The sequence below is a fragment of the Manis pentadactyla genome, chromosome 11 (genome assembly GCF_030020395.1).
Source record: "Manis pentadactyla isolate mManPen7 chromosome 11, mManPen7.hap1, whole genome shotgun sequence".
Taxonomy (NCBI): Eukaryota; Metazoa; Chordata; class Mammalia; order Pholidota; family Manidae; genus Manis; species Manis pentadactyla.
In genome coordinates, this window is record NC_080029.1 from 66,938,679 (window position 1) to 66,958,853 (window position 20,175).

The window sequence follows — 20,175 nt, forward strand, 5'->3', positions numbered from 1 at the left end:
GTCATATTCATGCATAAGAAGACACAATGTCCCATTCAGGTCTTCTTTAATGTCTTTCAATAAAGTTTTATACTTTTCAACACAGGGGTTTGCATGATACTATAATTACTCCTAGGCACTTAATAATATGCCACGCTTTTGAAAATGGTGTCTTCTCTGCTTTTTCAAGTTGTGAATTAGTAATGTAAAGAGCTATAACATACTTTTGATTATTGGTCTATAATGGAGCTGTTTTCTAACTCTTTAATTAATACTTTTATTATAAAAAATAATCTGTAGATCCTTTCTGGCTTTTATAGAGACAATCATATCAACTATTAATGACAATTTTGTTTCCCTGGTTGCAATACTCATGTTTTTAATTTTTCTTACCTTAATGCTTTATGATCTCTGTATAATATTGAATAGAAGTAGTGACAGTGGGTACATAACATCTTGCTCCTGGTTGAAAAGGGAATTCATTTCCCCATTTGGATAATGTTTATTGTAAATATCATTTGTGTATTTGTAGAGTTTTTTTCAAGTTAAGAAAGTTCTCCTCTGTTCACACTAGTTTTCCCATGAATTTAAGTTTTATCAAGTGACTTATAATACCGTTGAATGTACTTTCTGCTATTTTATGTCCAAAATCCCCTATCTAAAACTCTTGAGACTAGATGCTTTAGAATTCAGAAATTTTTAAATAACCATAATATACAGCACAAAACATGTTTATGACGTGAGACCCGAGGATTAAAGATGGCAGAATAGGAAGGCAAGACAGAAGCCTCCTTCCAAAAATACATAAAAGAGGAAAATACAGCAAATGCATCTAGACCTGAAAATAACCTGAAGACTGCAGAACAGACCCCCTACACCTGAGGAAGAAAGGATCACAAAGAAAAGGGTAAGGAGGCAAAGCCAAGATCAAGCATGATCCAAGCCCTCCCTCAACCCCCCACCCCCATCAGCCTACAGGCAGAAGAAAGAAGAATGGAGCAGGGAGGGGGGAGGAACCCAGGAGCACTGCACACCTGGCTCTGGAGATATGATCAGGAAGCATGAAGCCACAATACATTGGGTTCTGGTGATTAGTGAGGCGGGGCACGCAGAACACTCGGAGAGGCTGAGACTCCAGTGAGTGTGGAAGGCAGGCATGCTCTGCCAGTCTGGAGACCCAAAACAGAGGTGGCAGTTTGAAAGACATGCCAGCAGTGGAACAGAACTTTCTCCTCAGGAGAAAGGGCAGGTGGAAGATGCCTCCTAGCCCTTCCTTAGCCCAACAGATCAGGAACTCATGGGAGCCTGAGCTGCTCCATCCCCCTTTACTGGAAATGTAGCCCCAAGGCTCCTCCCTGCACATACTGCCTACAGACAACCCATGTGGCCCAGTAGAAGCATCAGACTTTGCTACCTGGCAGGCAGAGGGAGACTCTCCCAGCTTGCTTGACTCCATTTCAACCCAACTGGAGAGGTGCCTGGAGAAGGTGCCCCAAGAGCTCCTTCCTTCCTGCAGATGTCCAAACCTGGTGCTGCACGTCTGGAGGGGACACCCCATTAACCCTGCAGCCCTGCCACTGCTGCAGGCCAGCAGAGGGTAGCCCCACCCATTGTGACCTCAACAGACATTCCTGAGCTGATCATCTGATCATAAAGGCAGCAAACTACCCACGCAGACTTAGGCCACTACAGAAACCAGACAGAAAAGCAGACCCGTCCACAGCACGCATACAGCTCAGGCCCACAAAATAGAACCAGGCACTAGACAGTAAAGAATCTTGAGCTTCGGGGCACTATAGCACACCTTCTTCATAAAACTGTTACTCTTTAGACCAGAAAACATAGCAGAGACATCTAATACACAGGAAGAAACACAGAATCCCTGATAAAATAAGCAGACAGAAGAATTTGACCCAAACAAAACTGTAAGACAGAACCCCAGAAAGAAGGCTAAATGAAACAGAGATCACCAATCCTCTTGATAAAGATTTCAAAATAAAAGTCATCAACATGCTCACTGATTTACAGAAATATATTCAAGGTCTCAAGAACTTCAACACAGAAATAGAAGACCAGGAAAAAAGCTAAATCAGAGCTGAAGAATACAGCATCTGAAATGAAACATAAATGGAGGGATTTAAGAGTAGATTACTATAGACAGAGAAAACACTGAATGAGATATTAGAGAACAGGAACAAAATAAAGCTGAGGGACAGAGAGGAAAAAGGTCTCTAGGAATGAAAGAATGGTAAGAGGTATGTGACCAATCCAAATGAAATTATTTGCATAATAGGGGTATCAGAAGGAGAAGAGACAAAGGGATAGAAGTCTCTGAGGAAATAATTGTTGAAAACTTCCCCAATATGAGAAAGGAAATAGACACTCAGGGCATGGAAGAACAGAGAGCCCCTAAAAAAAAGGAACTCCAAGAAGATAATACCAAGACATGTAATAATTGACAATAACAAAATGACAAAGATCAAGGACAAAGAGAGGGCACTGAAAGCAGCCAGGAAGAGAAAAAAAGATTACTTATAAGGAAACCCCATCATGCTATCAGCAGACTTCTCAGCAGAAACTTTACAGGTCCAAAGGGAGTGACATGATATATTTAATGTACTAAAACAGAAGGACCTCCAACCAAGAATCTTCCACCAGCAAGATTATCATTTAAATTTGAAGCAGGGATTAAATAATTTCCAGATTAACAAAAGTTGAAGAAATTCATCACCACTAAGCCAGCCTTACAGGATATATTAAAGAGACTGGTGTAGATGGAAATGTCCCTAAGGCTAAATAGCTTTCACCAGTGAAAATAAACCCACAGTAAAGGCAGCAGACCAATTAGTAACCAAGCAAGAATGAAATTAAAACAAAAGAAGTAAAATCAACTATACACAAAATCAGTCAAGGGATACACAAAAAGTGCAGATTATGACATCTAATATGAAAAATGTGGAGGAAGAGGAAAAAAAGTACCTTTAGATTGTGTTTGAAACAGAGTACTCAGTAATTTAAGATACACTATTGTAAAGAAGCTATCCTTGAAACCTTTGGTAACCACAACTAACTACCATAAATACATAAATACACACACAGAAAAATAAATAAAAAAAGAAACCCAAGTTTCTAAACAATACTAAAGAAAACCATTAATAACGAAAGTGTAAGAGGAAGAAAGGAACAGGTAGGAAAGATGAAGAACAGCCAGAAAACAATAAAATTGCAAGTACATATCTATGAATAATCTCCTTAAATGTAAATGGACTGAATGCACCAATCAAAAGACAGAAAATGGCAGAATGGGTAAGTTAACAAGACCCATCTATATGCTGCCTAAAAGAGACTCATTTCAGACCCAAAGACATACACAGACTAAAAGTAAAGGGATGGAAAAGGTTATTTCATGCAAATAATAGGGAGAAAAAAGCAGGAGTTGCAGTACTTGTATCAGACAAAATAGATTTCAAAACAAAGTACTGAGAGAAAAAGGGCATTACATAACAATAAAGCAGTCAGTCCAACAGAGGATATAACCATTATAAATATCTGTGCACCCAACACAGGAGCATCTAAATATGTAAAAAAACCTAACGGAATTAAAGGAGGAAATAGATTGCAACACATTCATTTTAGACTTTCACATACCACTCACATCAATAGACAGACCAACCAGACAGAAATAAATAAGGAAACAGAGGCACTGATAACAAATGGACTTAAAAGATATCTACAGAACACTCCATCCAAAAGCAAAATGATACACATTTTTCTCAAGTGTACATGGAATGTTCTCTATAACAGATCACATACTAGGCCACAAAAAGACCCTCAATAAATTCAGAAAGACTGAAATTGTACCAAGCAGCTTCTCAGACCACAGTGGTACAAAACTAGAAATAAATTACACACAAAAAAACCATAAAGACAGATTTACAAACACATGGCAGCCAAACAACATTCTTCTAAATAATCAATGGATCAATGAACAAATTAAAACAGAAATTAAGCAATACATGGAGACAAATGAAAACAAATCAGAACAGCCCAAAATCTGTGGGACATGGCAAAGGCAGTTCTAAGAGGAAAGTACATAGCAATACAGGCTTACCTCAAGAAACAAGAACAATCCCAAATAAACAGTCTAAAATCACAAAGTAGAAAAAAGGAGAACAAAGTTAGTAGAGGGACATAATAAAGATCAGAGCAGAAAGAAATAAAATGGAGAATAAAAAAACAATAGAAAAAAAAAAATCAGTGTAACCAGGAGGTAGTTCTTTGAGAAAATAAACAAAACAGATAAACCCATAGCCAGATTTATGGAGAAAAAAAAGAGAATATACATATATAAACAAAACCAGAAATGAAAAAAACAATAATCAGATATCACAGAAATATAAAGAATTATTAGAGAACGCCAAATGGATCAAAGACCTGAATGTAGTCATGAAATGCTAAAACTCTTAGAAACCATAGGCAAAAATCTCTTGAACATAAAGAATTTTTTCCTGGACACATCTCCTTGAGCAAGGGAAACAAAATAAAAAATGAACAAGTGAGACTACACCACACTGAAAAGCTTCTGTACAGCAAAGGACACCATCCACAGAACATAAAGGCATCCTACAGTATGGGAAAATATATTCGTAAGTGACTCATCTGATAAGGGGTTAACATCCAAAATACATAAAGAACTCATATGCCTCAACACCCCAAAAACAAATAACCCAATTAAAAAACAGGCAGAGGACCTGAGCAGGCACTTCTCCAAGTGGCCAACAGTCACATGAAAAGATGCTCCACATTGCTAATCCTCAGAGAAATGCAAATTAAAACCACAATGAGATATCACCTCATACCAGCTAGAATGGCCACTATCCAAAGGACAAGAAACAACAAATGCTAGCGAGGATGCAGAGAAATAGGAACCCTCTTACACTGTTGGTGGGACTGCAAACTAGTGCAACTGCTGTGGAAGCAGTATGGAGGTTCCTCAAAAAGCTAAACCTAGAAATACCATTTGACCCAGTAACTCCACTCCTAGGAATTTACCCAAAAAAATAAAAATCCGATTAGAAAAGATATATGCACCCCTATGTTTATCACTGCACTGTTTGCAATAGCCAAGATATGTCCACAAAGAGATGAATGGATAAAGATGTGGTACACATACAGAACGGATTATTACTCCACCGTAAAAAGAAATCCTGCCATTTGCAACAACATGGATGGATCTAGAGGGTATTATGCTCAGTGAAGTAAGACAGGCGGACAAAGACAAATACCATGCTATCACTTATTTGTGGAATCTAAAAACAAAGCAAAACAGAGGAACAAAACAGCATTACACTCATAAACACTGAGAAGTGACTAGTGGTTACCAAGGGCGAGGAGAGTGGGTAGGGGTGGTGGGAGGGGAAGGGGGGCTGTTGAACCACTGTGATGTACATTTGATTTTTAAAAAGTTTATGATGTAACAACTGCAGCAAATTGTGCATCAGCACTCTGTACTCAAATAACATTAATATTTTTGCAGTGAACTGTAAGGCTATCCATTCCAAATAAAGTGAACAATGATTAGAAATAAGCTCACATCAGTTCAAGTTAGGTTTTGCCACAAAGAACAGGTCAAAATCAAGTAGTGCTGTCAAGTTCTTAAAAAAAAAAAAAGTTTTCAGAGGTAACTGGATTTCAATATTGCAGCTAAGGGTCTATGGACCTGTATTTTATTTAGGATTTTTCATGCACATTTATAACTAAAATGGGGTATAACTTTCTTTTCTTATACTGTCCTTGTCTGGTCCTGGAATTAAGTATACATGGCTCCAGAGAATGAGTTCAACTATGTATTCTCCTGCTTTCTATTTTCTGGAATAGTTTGTCGAACATTGGAATGATCTGCTCCTTGAAAAGTCTCCTGTAAAATTATCTGAGGGGCCTGGTATTTTTGCAGCAAGACTAAAGTGCCACTTCGCAATTTAATAGTTGTGGGACTACTCAAAGCTTTCTTGCCTCAGTAAAGTATATTTTTCTAAGAGTTTGATAACTTCATTTAAACTTTCAAATTTGTTGACATGTAATTGTTAATATTTTTATTATCTTTTTAATCTGATCTCTCTGTAATGCTTAAAGGAAAAATACCATGCATAACTGTTACACAGTTAGCCTTGAAGAGATTCAAGCCATTTCACTCTGCCTATATAAACATAAAGCCCTAAATGTAACTCTGGTACAAAAACGCATCAATGAAGTTACATTGTAACCCATATTTATCTTTTTTAAAACCATAGGTCCAGAAACCAAACATTAAAGTGTCACTTAAATGTGACACTTATTTAAAAACTATTTATAGATCTAAAAGCTCTAAACTACTACTTTTTTAATTTTAAGAGTTCAAGTATCATAACATGAATCTAAGAATTGTTACATGAAAGTGCACTGAAATTGTAAGGTAGCTCTCAAAGTAAGATAGCTGAGCCTACTGCGAGTTACATCAACTAAAAGGAAATTTTTAAATACAAATCAGACAACTCACCACTTCAGTGCAAGTGAGGAAAGGACAGACACCAAACGAAGAAAGGTACATTATACCTTTTATTGAGTGGAATCAAATACATGAGCTATTTGCAAGCAGGGAAAAGGGATTATAGGTCTGATGTTAGTCCCCATTTGTCTCTGTGGCTATGCATAATAATAAAAGTTAAGCAAATTACTATAGCCATTAAATTTAAGATGCCAGTGATTGTCAACAGCACCACTTTATATACCTGTTAAAAATAAAGGAAAAAACCTTGTGTTACTCAGTTATGACATGACATTGTTAGACATATCCACATTTAAGAGATGTAAAACAAGAATTTTAGTATCAATAAAAGGTAGTTATTATTAAGTAACTAGGTAGGACAAATCAGGCATGAGAATGGAACATTGTAATTAATAAACTTAATAGGAAATTAGGAACCATTACTAGTAATTACTATTACTCTTATAAGAAATTAAGGACTGTTAAAATTTCAAAATAGTAATATAAATTTGGCATTCCTTCCCTTCACAGTGCTCATGGTTAAGAAATTAAAAGAGCTATAGTAATAACAGTCATTGAAATATTCATGTCTTTTGAATCTAGAGATTCCACTGCTGTACATTTCCCCTAAAGAAGTAACACAAAATGAACACTTTTATGCAAATTGACCACTACAGTGAAAAGGGACAGCAAAACTAAAAACTTGGAAGCCTAACCTATCTATCAGTTTTGATTCAATTAGCTAAATGGAAAACTACAAATGCATAAAATTGTAATTTGAAAGATGATAGAACAATATGGAAAAATACAACTGTGAGAAAAAACAACGAAAAATATATGTAGAATGTTCTTGCTCTTAGGAAATAAACAATAAAGTAATTAATAGCAAAAAGAGTCCAATATCTCCAACTTAATCTGAAAAGCTCAAAAACAAATAAACAAACCTAATACACATACATACAGCTCAAGCAAATGGGGTAAAATTTAAACTGCTGGTAATTTCAGTGAAGGGTATGTAAGAGCTCCTTTTATTCTGCCCACAACTATGTTCTCTAAATAAAATCAAAACAAAAATTTACCAAAACAATTAAGTAGATCAAATGTGGAAAAATAACACACACACAAAAAATGAAGACAATTTAAAATGTAAAACTATATTCTGTACAGCAAAGGGCACCATCAATAAAACAAAAAAGGCAACATATAGCATGGGAGCATATTTTTGTTTATCACTTCTGATAAGGGGTTAACATCCAATATAAAGACTTCATATGACTCAACACCAATAAATAAATAAATAACCTGATTAAAAAATAGGCAGAGGACCTGAACAGACATTCTTCCAAAGAAGAAATACAGATGGCCAACAGGCACATGAAAAGATGCTCCACATTGCTAATCATCAGGAAAATGCAAATCAAAACTACAATGAGGTATCACCTCACACCAGTATCAGAATGGCCACTATCCAAAAGATAAGAAATAATAAGTGATGGTGACCATGTGGAGAAAAGGGAACGCTCATACACTGTTGGTGGCAATGTCAACTGGTGCAACTGCTGTGGAAAAGCAGTATAAAGTCCCTCAAAAAAACTAAAAACCATTTGACCCAGTAATTCCACTTGTAGGAATTGACCTGAAGAAAACAAAATCCCTGATTCAGAAGGATATAAGCAACCCTATGTTTATTGCCACATTATTTACAACAGCCAAGATAAGGAAGCAACCAGTGTCCATCAATAGATGAATGAATAAAGAAGTGGTACATACACACAATGGAATATTATTCAGCCATAAAAAGAAATGCTGCCATTTGCAACAACATGGATGGATCTAGAGGTTATTACGGTAAGTGAAATAAGACAGGCAGAGAAAGACAAATACTATAAAATTTCACTTATTTGTGGAATCTAAAAACAAAACAAAATGAACAAAATAGCAGACTCAGAGACACTGAGAACTGACTGGGGTGGGTGAGCAGGGTGAGGGTGATAAAGAGGCATAAAAATTCTCAATCATAAGATGGTCACGGGGATGGTAGTACAGCATGGAGAACAGAGCAAAGAATTCTACAACATCTTTCTATCTTGACAGATAGTAACTGCACTAGTTGGGCAAGGATTTAATAATGTGGTAACTGTTGAACCACTATGCTGTACACCTGAAACCAATATAAGATTGACTATCAACTATACTTCAAAAAAATGTTTTAAAAGACTGAATGGATTAAAGATGGCGGAGAGGTGAGCGAGAGGCTTCCTACTAAAACCGCATGTAATAAGAAAATACAATTAAGACAACTGATCCTGAAAGAGCAACAGGAAATAGGACTGAGCCAGACTGCATACACATGGAGAAAAGAGCTGTGGCCCAGTGGGACCCATGCCCTTCCCCCCACCTCAGCTCACTGGCAGGAGGAAGAGAGAAGGAGCGGGGAGGGAGTGGAGGCCTGAGCCTGCTGAATACCTAACTCCAGAGATATACTCTGGGAGCACAAACCTACATTTCATGGTGCTTGCATGCTACTCTCATGATTAGGGGACTGGAAAACTAAGACAGGCAGAATTCCTGGAGAGACTGAGATTTCAGACGCTTGTGGAAAGCAGGAATCCATATCCAGCTGCTCTGAGACAAAAAAAGGTGGGCAGTCTGAGAGACTTCCTAACAAGGAAGCCCCTACCAAGAGGGCTGCTAAAGGGGCAAGGATAGCACAGAGCTTACTGCTCAGAAGAAAGGACAGGTACACAGAATTGTACAGGTGCATTCTGCCCAGCGTGTTGGGAACTTTCATGATTTCCAGGTGCTCCAACTCCCTGGCTGGCTACCCAGCTCCAAAAACGCCTGCTGTGATAGGCAGCCTAATGCACCTTTCTCCCAGCCAGCCCCACCTGGCTCACAAACTGGCAAACCCTACCCTGGCGTTAGGCCAGCCAGAAAGAAGATCTACAGCAACTACAAATGCAAAGCATAGAGGTTTATACCTGTGTGCTCGGCCTACTGGTTCAGGCAGTGGAGACAGGCATAGCGGCAGGGAAGCAGAAAACAGCTCTTTCCTCCCCCTAGGCACCAATACCACTCCCCTGCAACCCTGACATTGCTTCAGGGGCTGAGCAGCTCCAGAGAGTAGAGCTTATGGACACTAGAGGGCGCCATATGCAAATATGAAATGCCAAAGGAACCTGGTTGAGAGTAAAATTAATATAACTCCTGAGAAAGATGACATGGACCTCGTGACCCTTCCTGAAAGAGTGTTCAAAATAAAAATCATTAACATGCTCATGGAGGTACAGAAAGATATTCAAGAACTCAGGAATGAATTCCAGTCGGAGATCCAATCATTGAAGAACACAATGGAGGGTATTAAAAACAGATTAGATGCGGTGGAGGAGACGATAGATGAAACAGAAAACAGAGAGGAGGAATACAAAGAAGCTGAGGCACAGAGAGAAAAAAGGATCTCTAAGAATGAAAGAATATTGAGAGAACTGTGTGACCAATCCAAACGGAACAATATTTGCATTATAGGGGTACCAGAAGAAGAAGAAGAAGAGAGAGAAAAGGATAGAAAGTGTCTTTGAGGAGGTAATTGCTGAAAAATTCCCCAATCTGGGGAAAGAGATAGTCTCTCAGGCCATGGAGATCCACAGATCTCCCAACACAAGGGACCCAAGGAAGACAACACCAAGACATATAGTAATTAAAATGGCAAAGATCAAGGATAAGGACAGACTGTTAAAAGCAGCCAGAGAGAGAAATAAGATCACATACAAAGGAAAGCCCATCAGGCTAACATCAGACTTCTCAGCAGAAACCTTACAGTCCAGAAGGGAGTGGCATCATGTATTTAATGCAATGAAGCAAAAGGGCCTGGAACCAAGATTACTTTATCCAGCAAGATTATCATTTAAATTTGAAGGAGAGATTAAACAATTTCCAGATAAGCAAAAGCTGAGAGAATTTTACCTCCCACAAATCATCTCTACAGTCTATTTTGGAGGGACTGCTATAGACGGAAGTGTTCAATAGCTGTCACCAGAGGTAATAAAACCACAGTAAAGAAAGTAGAACAGCTAATTACTAAGCAAAGCAAATGCAAAATTAAATTAACTATCCCCTAAGTCAATCAAGGGATAGACAAAAAGTATAGAATATGATACCTAATACATAAAGAATGGAGGAGGAAGAAAAAGGAGGAAAAAAAAGAAAAGAACCTTTAGATTGTGTTTGTAATAGCACATTACATGAGTTAAGTTAGACTCTTAGATAGTAAGGAAGTTAACCTTGAACCTTTGGTAACCACAAATCTAAAGTCTGCAATTGCAATAAGTACATACCTATTGATAATCACCCTAAATATAAATGGACTGAATGCACCAATCAAAAGACATAGTCACTGAATGGATAAAAAAAACAAGACTGATCTATATGCGAAGGGATGGAAAAAGATATTTCATGCAACTAATAGAAAAAAGCACGAGTTGCAGTACTTGTATCAGACAAATTAGACTTCAAAACAAGAAAGTCACAAGAGACAAAGACAGACATTACATAATGATAAAGGGGTCAATCCAACAAGAAGATATAACAATTATAAATATCGATGCTCCCAACAAAGGAGCACCTACATATGTGAAACAAATACTAACTGAATTAAAAGGGGAAATAGAATGCAATGCATTCATTCTAGGAGACTTCAACACTTTACTCACTCTGAAGGACAGATCAACCAGACAGAAAATAAGTAAGGACACAGAGGCACTGAACAACAAATTAGAACAGATGGACCTAACAGACATCTACAGAACTCTACACCCAAAAGCAGCAGAATACACATTCTTCTCAAATGTACATGGAACATTTTCAAGAATAGATCATATACTAGGCCACAAAAAGAGCCTCAGTAAATCCAAAAAGACTGAAATTGTACCAACCAGTTTCTCAGACCACAAAGGTAGGAAACTAGAAATAAATTACTCAAAGAAAATGAAAAAGCCCACAAATGGATGCTTCACAACATGCTCCTAAATAACCAATGTATCAATGACCGAATATACACAGAGATCAAGCAATATATGGAGACAAATGACAATAATTCAACACCGCAAAATCTGTGGGATGCAGTCAAAAGGCTGTGCTAAGAGGAAAGTATATTGCAATACAGCCCTACCTCAGGAAAGAAGAACAATCCCACATAAGCAGTCTAAACTCACAATTAATGAAACTAGAAAAAGAAGAATAAATGAGGCCCAAAGTCAGTAGAAGGAGGGATATAATAAAGATTAGAGAAGAAATAAATAAAATTGAGAAGAATAAAACAAAAGAATCAATGAAAGAAAGAGCTGCTTCTTTGAGAAAACAAACAAAATAGATAAAACCTAGCCAGACTTATCAAGAAAAAAAAAGACTCTACACACATACACAGAATCAGAAATGAGAAAGGAACAATCACTACGGACACCACAGAAATACAAAGAATTATGAGAGAACACTATGAAAAATTATATGCTAACAAATTGGATAACCTAGAAGAAATGAGCAACTTTCTAGGAAAATACAACCTTCCAAAGCTGACACAAGAAGAAACAGAAAATCTGAACAGACCAATTACCAGCAACAAAATTGAACTGGTAATCAAAAACCTACCGTAGAACAAAACCCCTGTACCAGATGGCTTCACCACTGAATTTTATAACAAAGTTAGTGGAGACCTAATACCCATTCTTCTTAAAGTTTTCCAAAGAGTAGAAGAGAGAATACTTCCAAACTCATTCTATGAATCCAGCATCACTCGAATACTAAAACCAGGCAAAGACACCACAAAAAAAGAAAATTACAGACCAATATCCCTGATGAACATAGACGCAAAAATACTCAACAAAATATTAGCAAACCAAATTCAAAAATACATCAAAAAGATCATCCACCATGATCAAGTGGGATTTATTCCAGGGATGCAAGGATGGTACAACATTCGAAAATCCATCAACATCATCCACTACATCAACAAAAAGGACAAAAACCACATGATCACATGAAAAAGCATTTGACAAAATTCAACATCCATTCATGATAAAAACTCTCAACAAAATGGGAACAGAGGGCAAGTACCTCAACACAATAAAGGCCATATATAACAAACCCACAGCCAACATTATATGTAGCAGCGAGAAGCTGAAAGCCATTTCTTTAAGACTGGGAACAAGACAAGGATGCCTATTCTCCCCACTTTTATTCAACACAGTTCTGGAGGTCCTAGCCACGGCAATCAGACAACACAAAGAAATGAAAGGCATCCACTCAGGCAAGGAAGAAGTAAAACTGTCACTGTTTTCAGATGACATGATATTGTACATAAAAAACCCTAAAGAATCCACTCCAAAACTACGAGATCTAATATCTGAATTCAGCAAAGTTGCAGGATACAAAATTAATACACAGAAATCTGTGGCATTCCTATACACTAACAATGAACTAGCAGGAAGAGAAATCAGGAAAACAATTCCATTCACAACTGTATCAAAAAGAATAAAATACCTAGGAATAAACCTAACCAAGGAAGTGAAAGACCTATACCCTGAAAACTACAAGACACTCATGAGAGAAATTAAAGAAGATACCAATAAATGGAAACACATCCCATGCTCACAGATAGGAAGAATTAATATTTTCAAAATGGCCATCCTGCCTAAAGCAATCTATAGATTCAGTGCAATTCCTATCAAAATACCAACAGCATTCTTCAACGAACTGGAACAAACAGTTCTAAAATTCATAGGGAAACCACAAAAGACCTCGAATAGTCAAAGCAATTATGAGAAGGAAGAATAAAGCTGGAGGGATTATGCTCCCCAACTTCAAGCTCTACTACGAAGCCTCAGTAATCAAGACAATTTGGTACTGACACAAGAACAGACCCACAGACCACTGGAACAGACTAGAGAGCCCTAATATAAACCCAACTATATATGGTCAATTAATATATGATAAAAGAACCATAGACATACAATGGGGAAATGACAGCCTCTTCAACAGTTGGTGTTGGCAAAACTGGACAGCTACATGCAAGAGAATGAAACTGGATTACTGTTTAACCCCATACACAAAAGTTAACTCAAAATGGATTAAAGACTTGAATGTAAACTCTTAGAAGACATAAAACTCTTAGAAGACAACACAGGCACACATCTCCTAAATATAAGCATGAGCAACTTCTTCCTGAACACATCTCCTCAAGCAAGGAAAACAAAGCAAAAATGAACTCATGGAACTACATCAAACTAAAAAGTTTCTGTCTGGCAAAGGACACCATCAACAGAACAAAAAGGCATCCTACAGTATGGGAGAATGTATTTGTAAATGACATATCCGACAAGGGATTAACATCCAAAATATATAAAGAACTTACATGCCTCAACACCCAAAAAGCAAATAACCCAATTAACAAATGGGCAGAGGATATGAAGAGAGAGTTCTCCAAAGAAGAAATTCACATGGCCAACAGACACATGAGAAGATGCTCTACATCACTAATCATCAGGGAACTGCAAATTAAAACCACAATGAGATTATCACCTCACACCAGTAAGGATGGCCAGCATCAAAGACTAAGAACAACAAGTGCTGGCAAGGATGAGGAGAAAGGGGAACCTTCCTACACTACTGGTGGTAATGTAAGCTAGTTCAAACATTGTGGAAAGGAATATGGAGGGTCCTCAAAAAAATACAAATAGAAATACCATTTGACCCGGGAATTCCACTCCTTGGAATTTACCCAAGGAATACAACTTCTCAGATTCAAAGACATATGCACTCCTATGTTTATCACAGCACTTTTTACAATAGCCAAGATATAGAAGCACCTAAGTGTCCATCACTAAATGAATGGATAAAGAGGTGGTACATATACACAACGGAATACTATTCGACCATAAGAAAGAAACAAACCCTACCATTGCAACAACATGGATAGAGCTGGATGGAGTTATTTCATTGTGCTCAGTGACATAAGCCAGGCAGAGAAAGACAAATGCCAAATGATTTCCCTCATTTGTCGAGTATAACAATGAAGCAAAACTGAAGGAACAAAACAGCAGCAGACACACTGACTCCAAGAATGAACTAGTGGTTACCAAAGGGGAGGGGTGTGGGAGGGTGGGTGTGGAGGAAGGAAGAAGGGGATTGAGGGGTATTATGTTTTATACACATTGTGTATCATCATGGGGAGAACAGTGTAGCACAGAGAAGGCACATAGTGCATCTGTGGCATCTTGTTGCACTGATGGACAGTGACTGCATTGGGGTATGGGTAGGGACTTGGTAATATGGTAAATGTAGTAATCACATTGTTTTTTCATATGAAACCTTCATAAGAGTGTATATCAATCATATCTTAATAAAAATTTTTTTAAAAATAGACTGAATGCTTTATTTTTGTTAATAAGCATTCGTTTAATCAAAATAAGCAAATTAAGAGAAAAACAATGTCAGCAGTGAAAAAAAGTGTAATGAGGACTCTAGTGATAATAGGATGAGTATGAAGAGATGTCAGACTTACTTAGTAATGTGTTATGAGGTAAACAGTTTATGCTATAAATTTAGATGAGTCTTATTTCAAAATAGTTTACGTGCCTAATTTAGAGAACAATTAATGATAAAATAAGAAAATACTGCAGCTTAAACTCAGAAAATGAAGTCTATCCAACTGTAATGGGCAGAAATTAGATATGGAGGAAAACTAGAATAAGGTCGCTCAAAACATCTGTATCTAACTGGGTGTGATACAGCAGTCAGCTGTCATAAATATGTATTGATTAAAACAACAGACTTAATTGATAAAGAATTATCAATACATAGAATAAAAGCCTACTGTGTGGTTTATCTTAAGACCATAAAAAACCTTGAAGAAAAGTTTGTATATACTCAAGGGTCAATTAGTATTGGAAGTAAGGGAGCTAAAGTACCACTGTGAAAAAAATCTAATAAAAATAAAAATGATTAAATACAACTTTAATAGCATACACATGCAGGTTTCTAATATTTAATTCCATCAGATAAATTAATGAAAATACAAAAGACAAAAACTTGCCATTTGGTTAGAATTCTACATTCAAATTTCAGAAACCTTTCTGCCTATCTTTAGGCAGTACACCACCAGTTACAGAGAAGCTGTCTGGAAAAATTAATTTCCATGACTACAAATGATTACTTTTATTGCATTAGTACCTCTGAGTGAGACAGATATATCAAATTATTGCAAAACTGGTAGGTCTGAAGGGGAAAAGAGACGAATGGGATGCTTTCAGAAAAATGGAGAAAGAACAAAATCACTTTCAATCTGGGTTTCTGTAAAGAAAATGAACATATTCACTAAGAATTTTTATACTTTATGATATCAAATTTCTACTCCACTTAAAACACAAAATGCAAAAAAACACAAATATTTGTCCTCTCAAAATATTAAGAGAGAGCTACCAATTATATTTACTGAATGACATAAGGGAGCCTAAATTCTCTCTGATGTCAAATCCATTATCTTTAAACAATAATTTTTTTAAAGGCAAAATTAAGCATCTTTATAATCATTACTGATCATAAACTTACCTTTTTATCTTCTTTCACTTTATGGGTTTTCTTCTTCATTTTCTTATCATCTAACTCCTGGTCTGAAGTGATTGCAGGATTATCAATACCACCTTTCCATGTTTCAACGGGAGAAAGAAGTGGATCTTCTTCACTTCCACGATGCCTTCCTTTTCTCTTTGTTTTAGAAGTGGTAAAAGCCTCATCATCACTTGCATCTGAATGTGTTCTTCTATAGTATGACTTGGCTTTACTAAACAAGGTTTTAGATTTATATTTGTATTTTGAAGGTCTCCGCTCCCCGTGACTTTTTGAGGTTCTATCAGAATATCCATTTTCTTCATCTCCTTGGGTGTTATTTACAAATGAGTTTCGAATTTTAATTATGCGATTCTGACTATCATCTGGGACAACATATATCTCATCAGAATAGCCCTTCTGTTTGAAAATTGTGTCAATGGGCTCAGCATAGTTATCTGAAGGATCCATATCTTCAGGATGTGCCAAAGGTACCCGAGAAATCTGTTTTCTTGGATTTTTACCAATACCAGCTTCAATTGTTTTTAAAAGGTTTGGATCCAGTTTTTTCACATTTGTCTTAGGTACAACTGGTTTAGGTTTAATAGGTGGAGGCACTTTATGGTTGCGTTCATGGTCATGACAGTTTGGGGTACTGTGAAGAGGATATTCATTTCCTTCCAAATCTAATCTATACCTGGAACGGTCACTAGGTGTTGGAAGCAACTGTACATCATCCCCAATTGGACTATAAGGAGGTGGTGCTTCTGTGTCATCATCTGAATCAGGGTAGTTGTTGTAGGGAAAACAGTCTCTGGGAGATGGTAGAAAAACATCCTCACTTTGATGGGTTGACTCCCTTGCGTTATCAGATAAATAGGAATTTTCTATCATATTTTTTTTCTCTAGAACATCACTGAAAAACAGTGTAAAGACCTCAGTTTGCCGATGATACTGAGATAAAGAATACAATGCTGTAAACTTAGCAGTGATCTCAGTTGCAATGTGTTCTCCTTCAGTCATTAACTCCTTGATGGCCTCATTTTCAAAAAAATCTGCTTGGCTGTCAGTAACTGCCACCAGCTGTACAGGAATGGTGTCCTGAACTTCTGATAGAAATGCTCGAAGCATTCCCATTGATGCTTTCCTTTTGGCAGAATAAACTAATATATATCCATGAACCAGTTCATCTTTCCTTACTCCAATTGAGGAATGATATGATAATATTGTGATCTGTATTCGCCTCCTTTTTTCACCAATGATTTTATCAAGCATTAGAGAATTTTTCTGTCCAGCTTGAGCAGCACTGCAAGAATGAGAATCAAGGAAGGGTGACAGAATAAGATCCACACTAAATGGATCACCACACATGGCACACATGACAATTCTCAAGTCAGCTTCTGATACATCCTTATTGGTGGGAACTGGGCTCACCACATCCAAATTATGTTTAACTGATTCTAACACTCCTCTTAGAGCTTGCTTTATTTGGGCTTCATTAAATTTATGAGGATATGTACCAGCAGGTACATCTACAAAAGGACACTGTAACTTGTTTGCCAACTGTTGCCCTTGGTGCCTGAGAATTGGTAGATTCTTGCTAACAGCATCTCTCTGATTAGCCAAAATTAATGTAAATGGAAGATTAGCCATATATTTATCTTTTCTGATCTGTGAAGCTTCAGTTCTTATTTTTCCAATAAATTCCCCAATAAAATTCAGTGACTCAATGGAATTAAATACACAGAAGCACCCATGTGGTTTAAAGGCAGCAGTCCATAACTGACTTAAAAAGTAAGGCGACTTGGCATCAACTGGCCGAAGATCAAGTTCATAAATTTTTCCATCTAAGGCATACTCATCATCAGTGGACTGTGTCCTTATTTCATTTGCTAGTTCTTGGGCAAGGCCATCCTTCCCTAAAATGAAAAGGTTAACTTTATCTATATTGGTACTATCATGATACAACCGTAAGCGGCCATGATCCAATTGCAAAAGACTACTGGCAAGTAACTGCTCCACTTTAATGTCTGTACAATGTTGTCCACTAAGACATGTTTCTTTAGTAGGATGATAAACAAACCCTATATGCTTAAGAAGAAGAGACTCCCGATCAGGTGCAAGTTTCTGTAAAGCTTTGTATCTAGGTTCTTCACTCAAAACTGTATGAATTTCACTCATTTTATCGGAACTAGGTGTTGCATTAAGATCTAAATCATAAAAAAGTTCTGAATGCTCGAAAAGCATTTCCTGAAACTCTTCTTTGGCTTTTTCAACTATTTCTCGCTGATGCCTACCATACACCTCTTTGCTATCAGCCTCAGTGATGTATTTGAAGGCTTCATCCTCCATAACAAAGCACATAACTTCCTCCCACGGCTGCCCAGGTGAAATGAACTGAATTTTTTCCAAAGTCTTTTTGAATTTTTCCTTCATTTCTACCCTCCTCTTCTCTGATATTAGATGCTGTACATGGTTCTGATAGACTTTTTCAGCTTCTAAAGTGCTCAGGAGGTCAAATGGGATTCGTCTATCATTAATTTTGTCTATATGATCAGTTTCATCCCAAGGTGTTTTTTCTAGCACCACAAAACATAACTGAAAATCTGCTCTCTTTTCTATTAACTTCAAAGCTTCCGACCAATTCAAATGTTCAATTTCTTCTAGATTTGGCAAAAGAGTGTTAAAAGCTCTTGGTAAAGTATTTATGTATTCTTCTCTTCTTTTTCTTATATGTTCCTGTTTAAGTTGTTCTATGTGTTTTGAGAATGTATTTCTGGCCTTTCTTGTTCCCTCTAAATTGATGTATTCTTCATAATCAGGATGATTTTTTAATTTATTACTAACAGTTTTCCAAGTTGCATGATAATCTCTCACAGTCTGCACAAGTTTTTCAAACTTATCTGTTGCTGTGACAACAAGTTGTCTCTGTGTTTTATAAGCATCCAGATAGGGAATAATTTTAGGCTTGCCACGAGTTTTATCCAACATTTGTACCAGTGCAGTAAAACATGTCTCAATGTTGACATTAAATCGTGCTGATGTTTCCACTACAAGAAGGTTCTTTTTGTTTGAAGCAAATGCCTGAACTTCTCTAAGATAATGATCCACGCATTCATCACATTTAGTTGCTGCTATTATGACAGGTTTTTTTGATTTTGATAGTTGAACAAAAAGGTTATTCACAAATTTAAGCTGATCATCAAACTTCCTATTGCATCCTTGACTTACATCAATGCACAATAAAAATCCATCAACACTGAGCTTCCCTTCAGGCATTTGCTTCTGTTCAAAGTCTTGCTCCAAGCCTAGTTGATCAGTGCAAATATACATTAGTTTTTCTGCCGACTGCAATTTAGAGGCAGCTGCACGTTTTATATATGGTTGCAAATTCGTACTCCGATGAGGCAAGAAAGTTTGGTCATCAATGAACTCTGTTTGTTCAATGACATGAATTTTGCATTCTACTCCATCTTCACCATTTTGTGTTATGTCACCCCAGTACAAAAAGTGATCATTGTTTACTACTCGTCCTCCAAAGTCAATGGTGCTAAGCACAGAAGTATGCTCTGGATAATATTCATCTGCTTTTGAGCGTACAAATCTATTGCACAAACAAGACTTTCCAACTCCACAGTTACCTTTGTCTTTTTCAGTCCCAGAGAGTCCAACTACACTGATAGTATAGGATGGGGGGCGAGGCTCTTTGTTTTTTGCCATCATATCTCTCTTCTCATGTCTCTACATTCATATAGGTAACCAGATATACTTCTCATTCTGAAAATAAAATCATCTCAAAATACAGATCCCAAATCTTGCAACTAAATTTAGTTCTTTGTATTTCCCTCATTTCTGTGCAGAAAGGTCTTCAAGATCATATGAATCATCTTCCTAGAAAGAAGAGAAAAAGAACAAATTTTAATCATAAATTAAGATACACACATAGAATTAAATACATATTAAAGATGTTCATAACAAACACCACACAAGTTGACAATGTTATGTTTAAGAAATCACCACAAAGACACTTTATGATTTGTTGAAATGCAAAATGACCTCAAAATTTAAGACAAATC

The 20,175-nt window shown here is 36.9% G+C and overlaps 1 protein-coding gene across 5 annotated transcripts in view; it reads right to left on the bottom strand.

The window, feature by feature from the left end:
* The window catches only part of ARHGAP5 (Rho GTPase activating protein 5), a 94,137-nt gene that overhangs the window by 65,399 nt on the left and 8,563 nt on the right, over positions 1-20,175 (bottom strand). For all 5 annotated transcript variants that reach the window (XM_036881206.2, XM_036881208.2, XM_036881205.2 and 2 more), the window contains exon 2: positions 16,103-19,990. In XM_036881206.2, coding sequence (XP_036737101.2) covers positions 16,103-19,822 — 3,720 coding nt within the window. In that variant the 5' untranslated portion in view covers positions 19,823-19,990. The remainder of the gene's footprint in view (positions 1-16,102; positions 19,991-20,175) is intronic.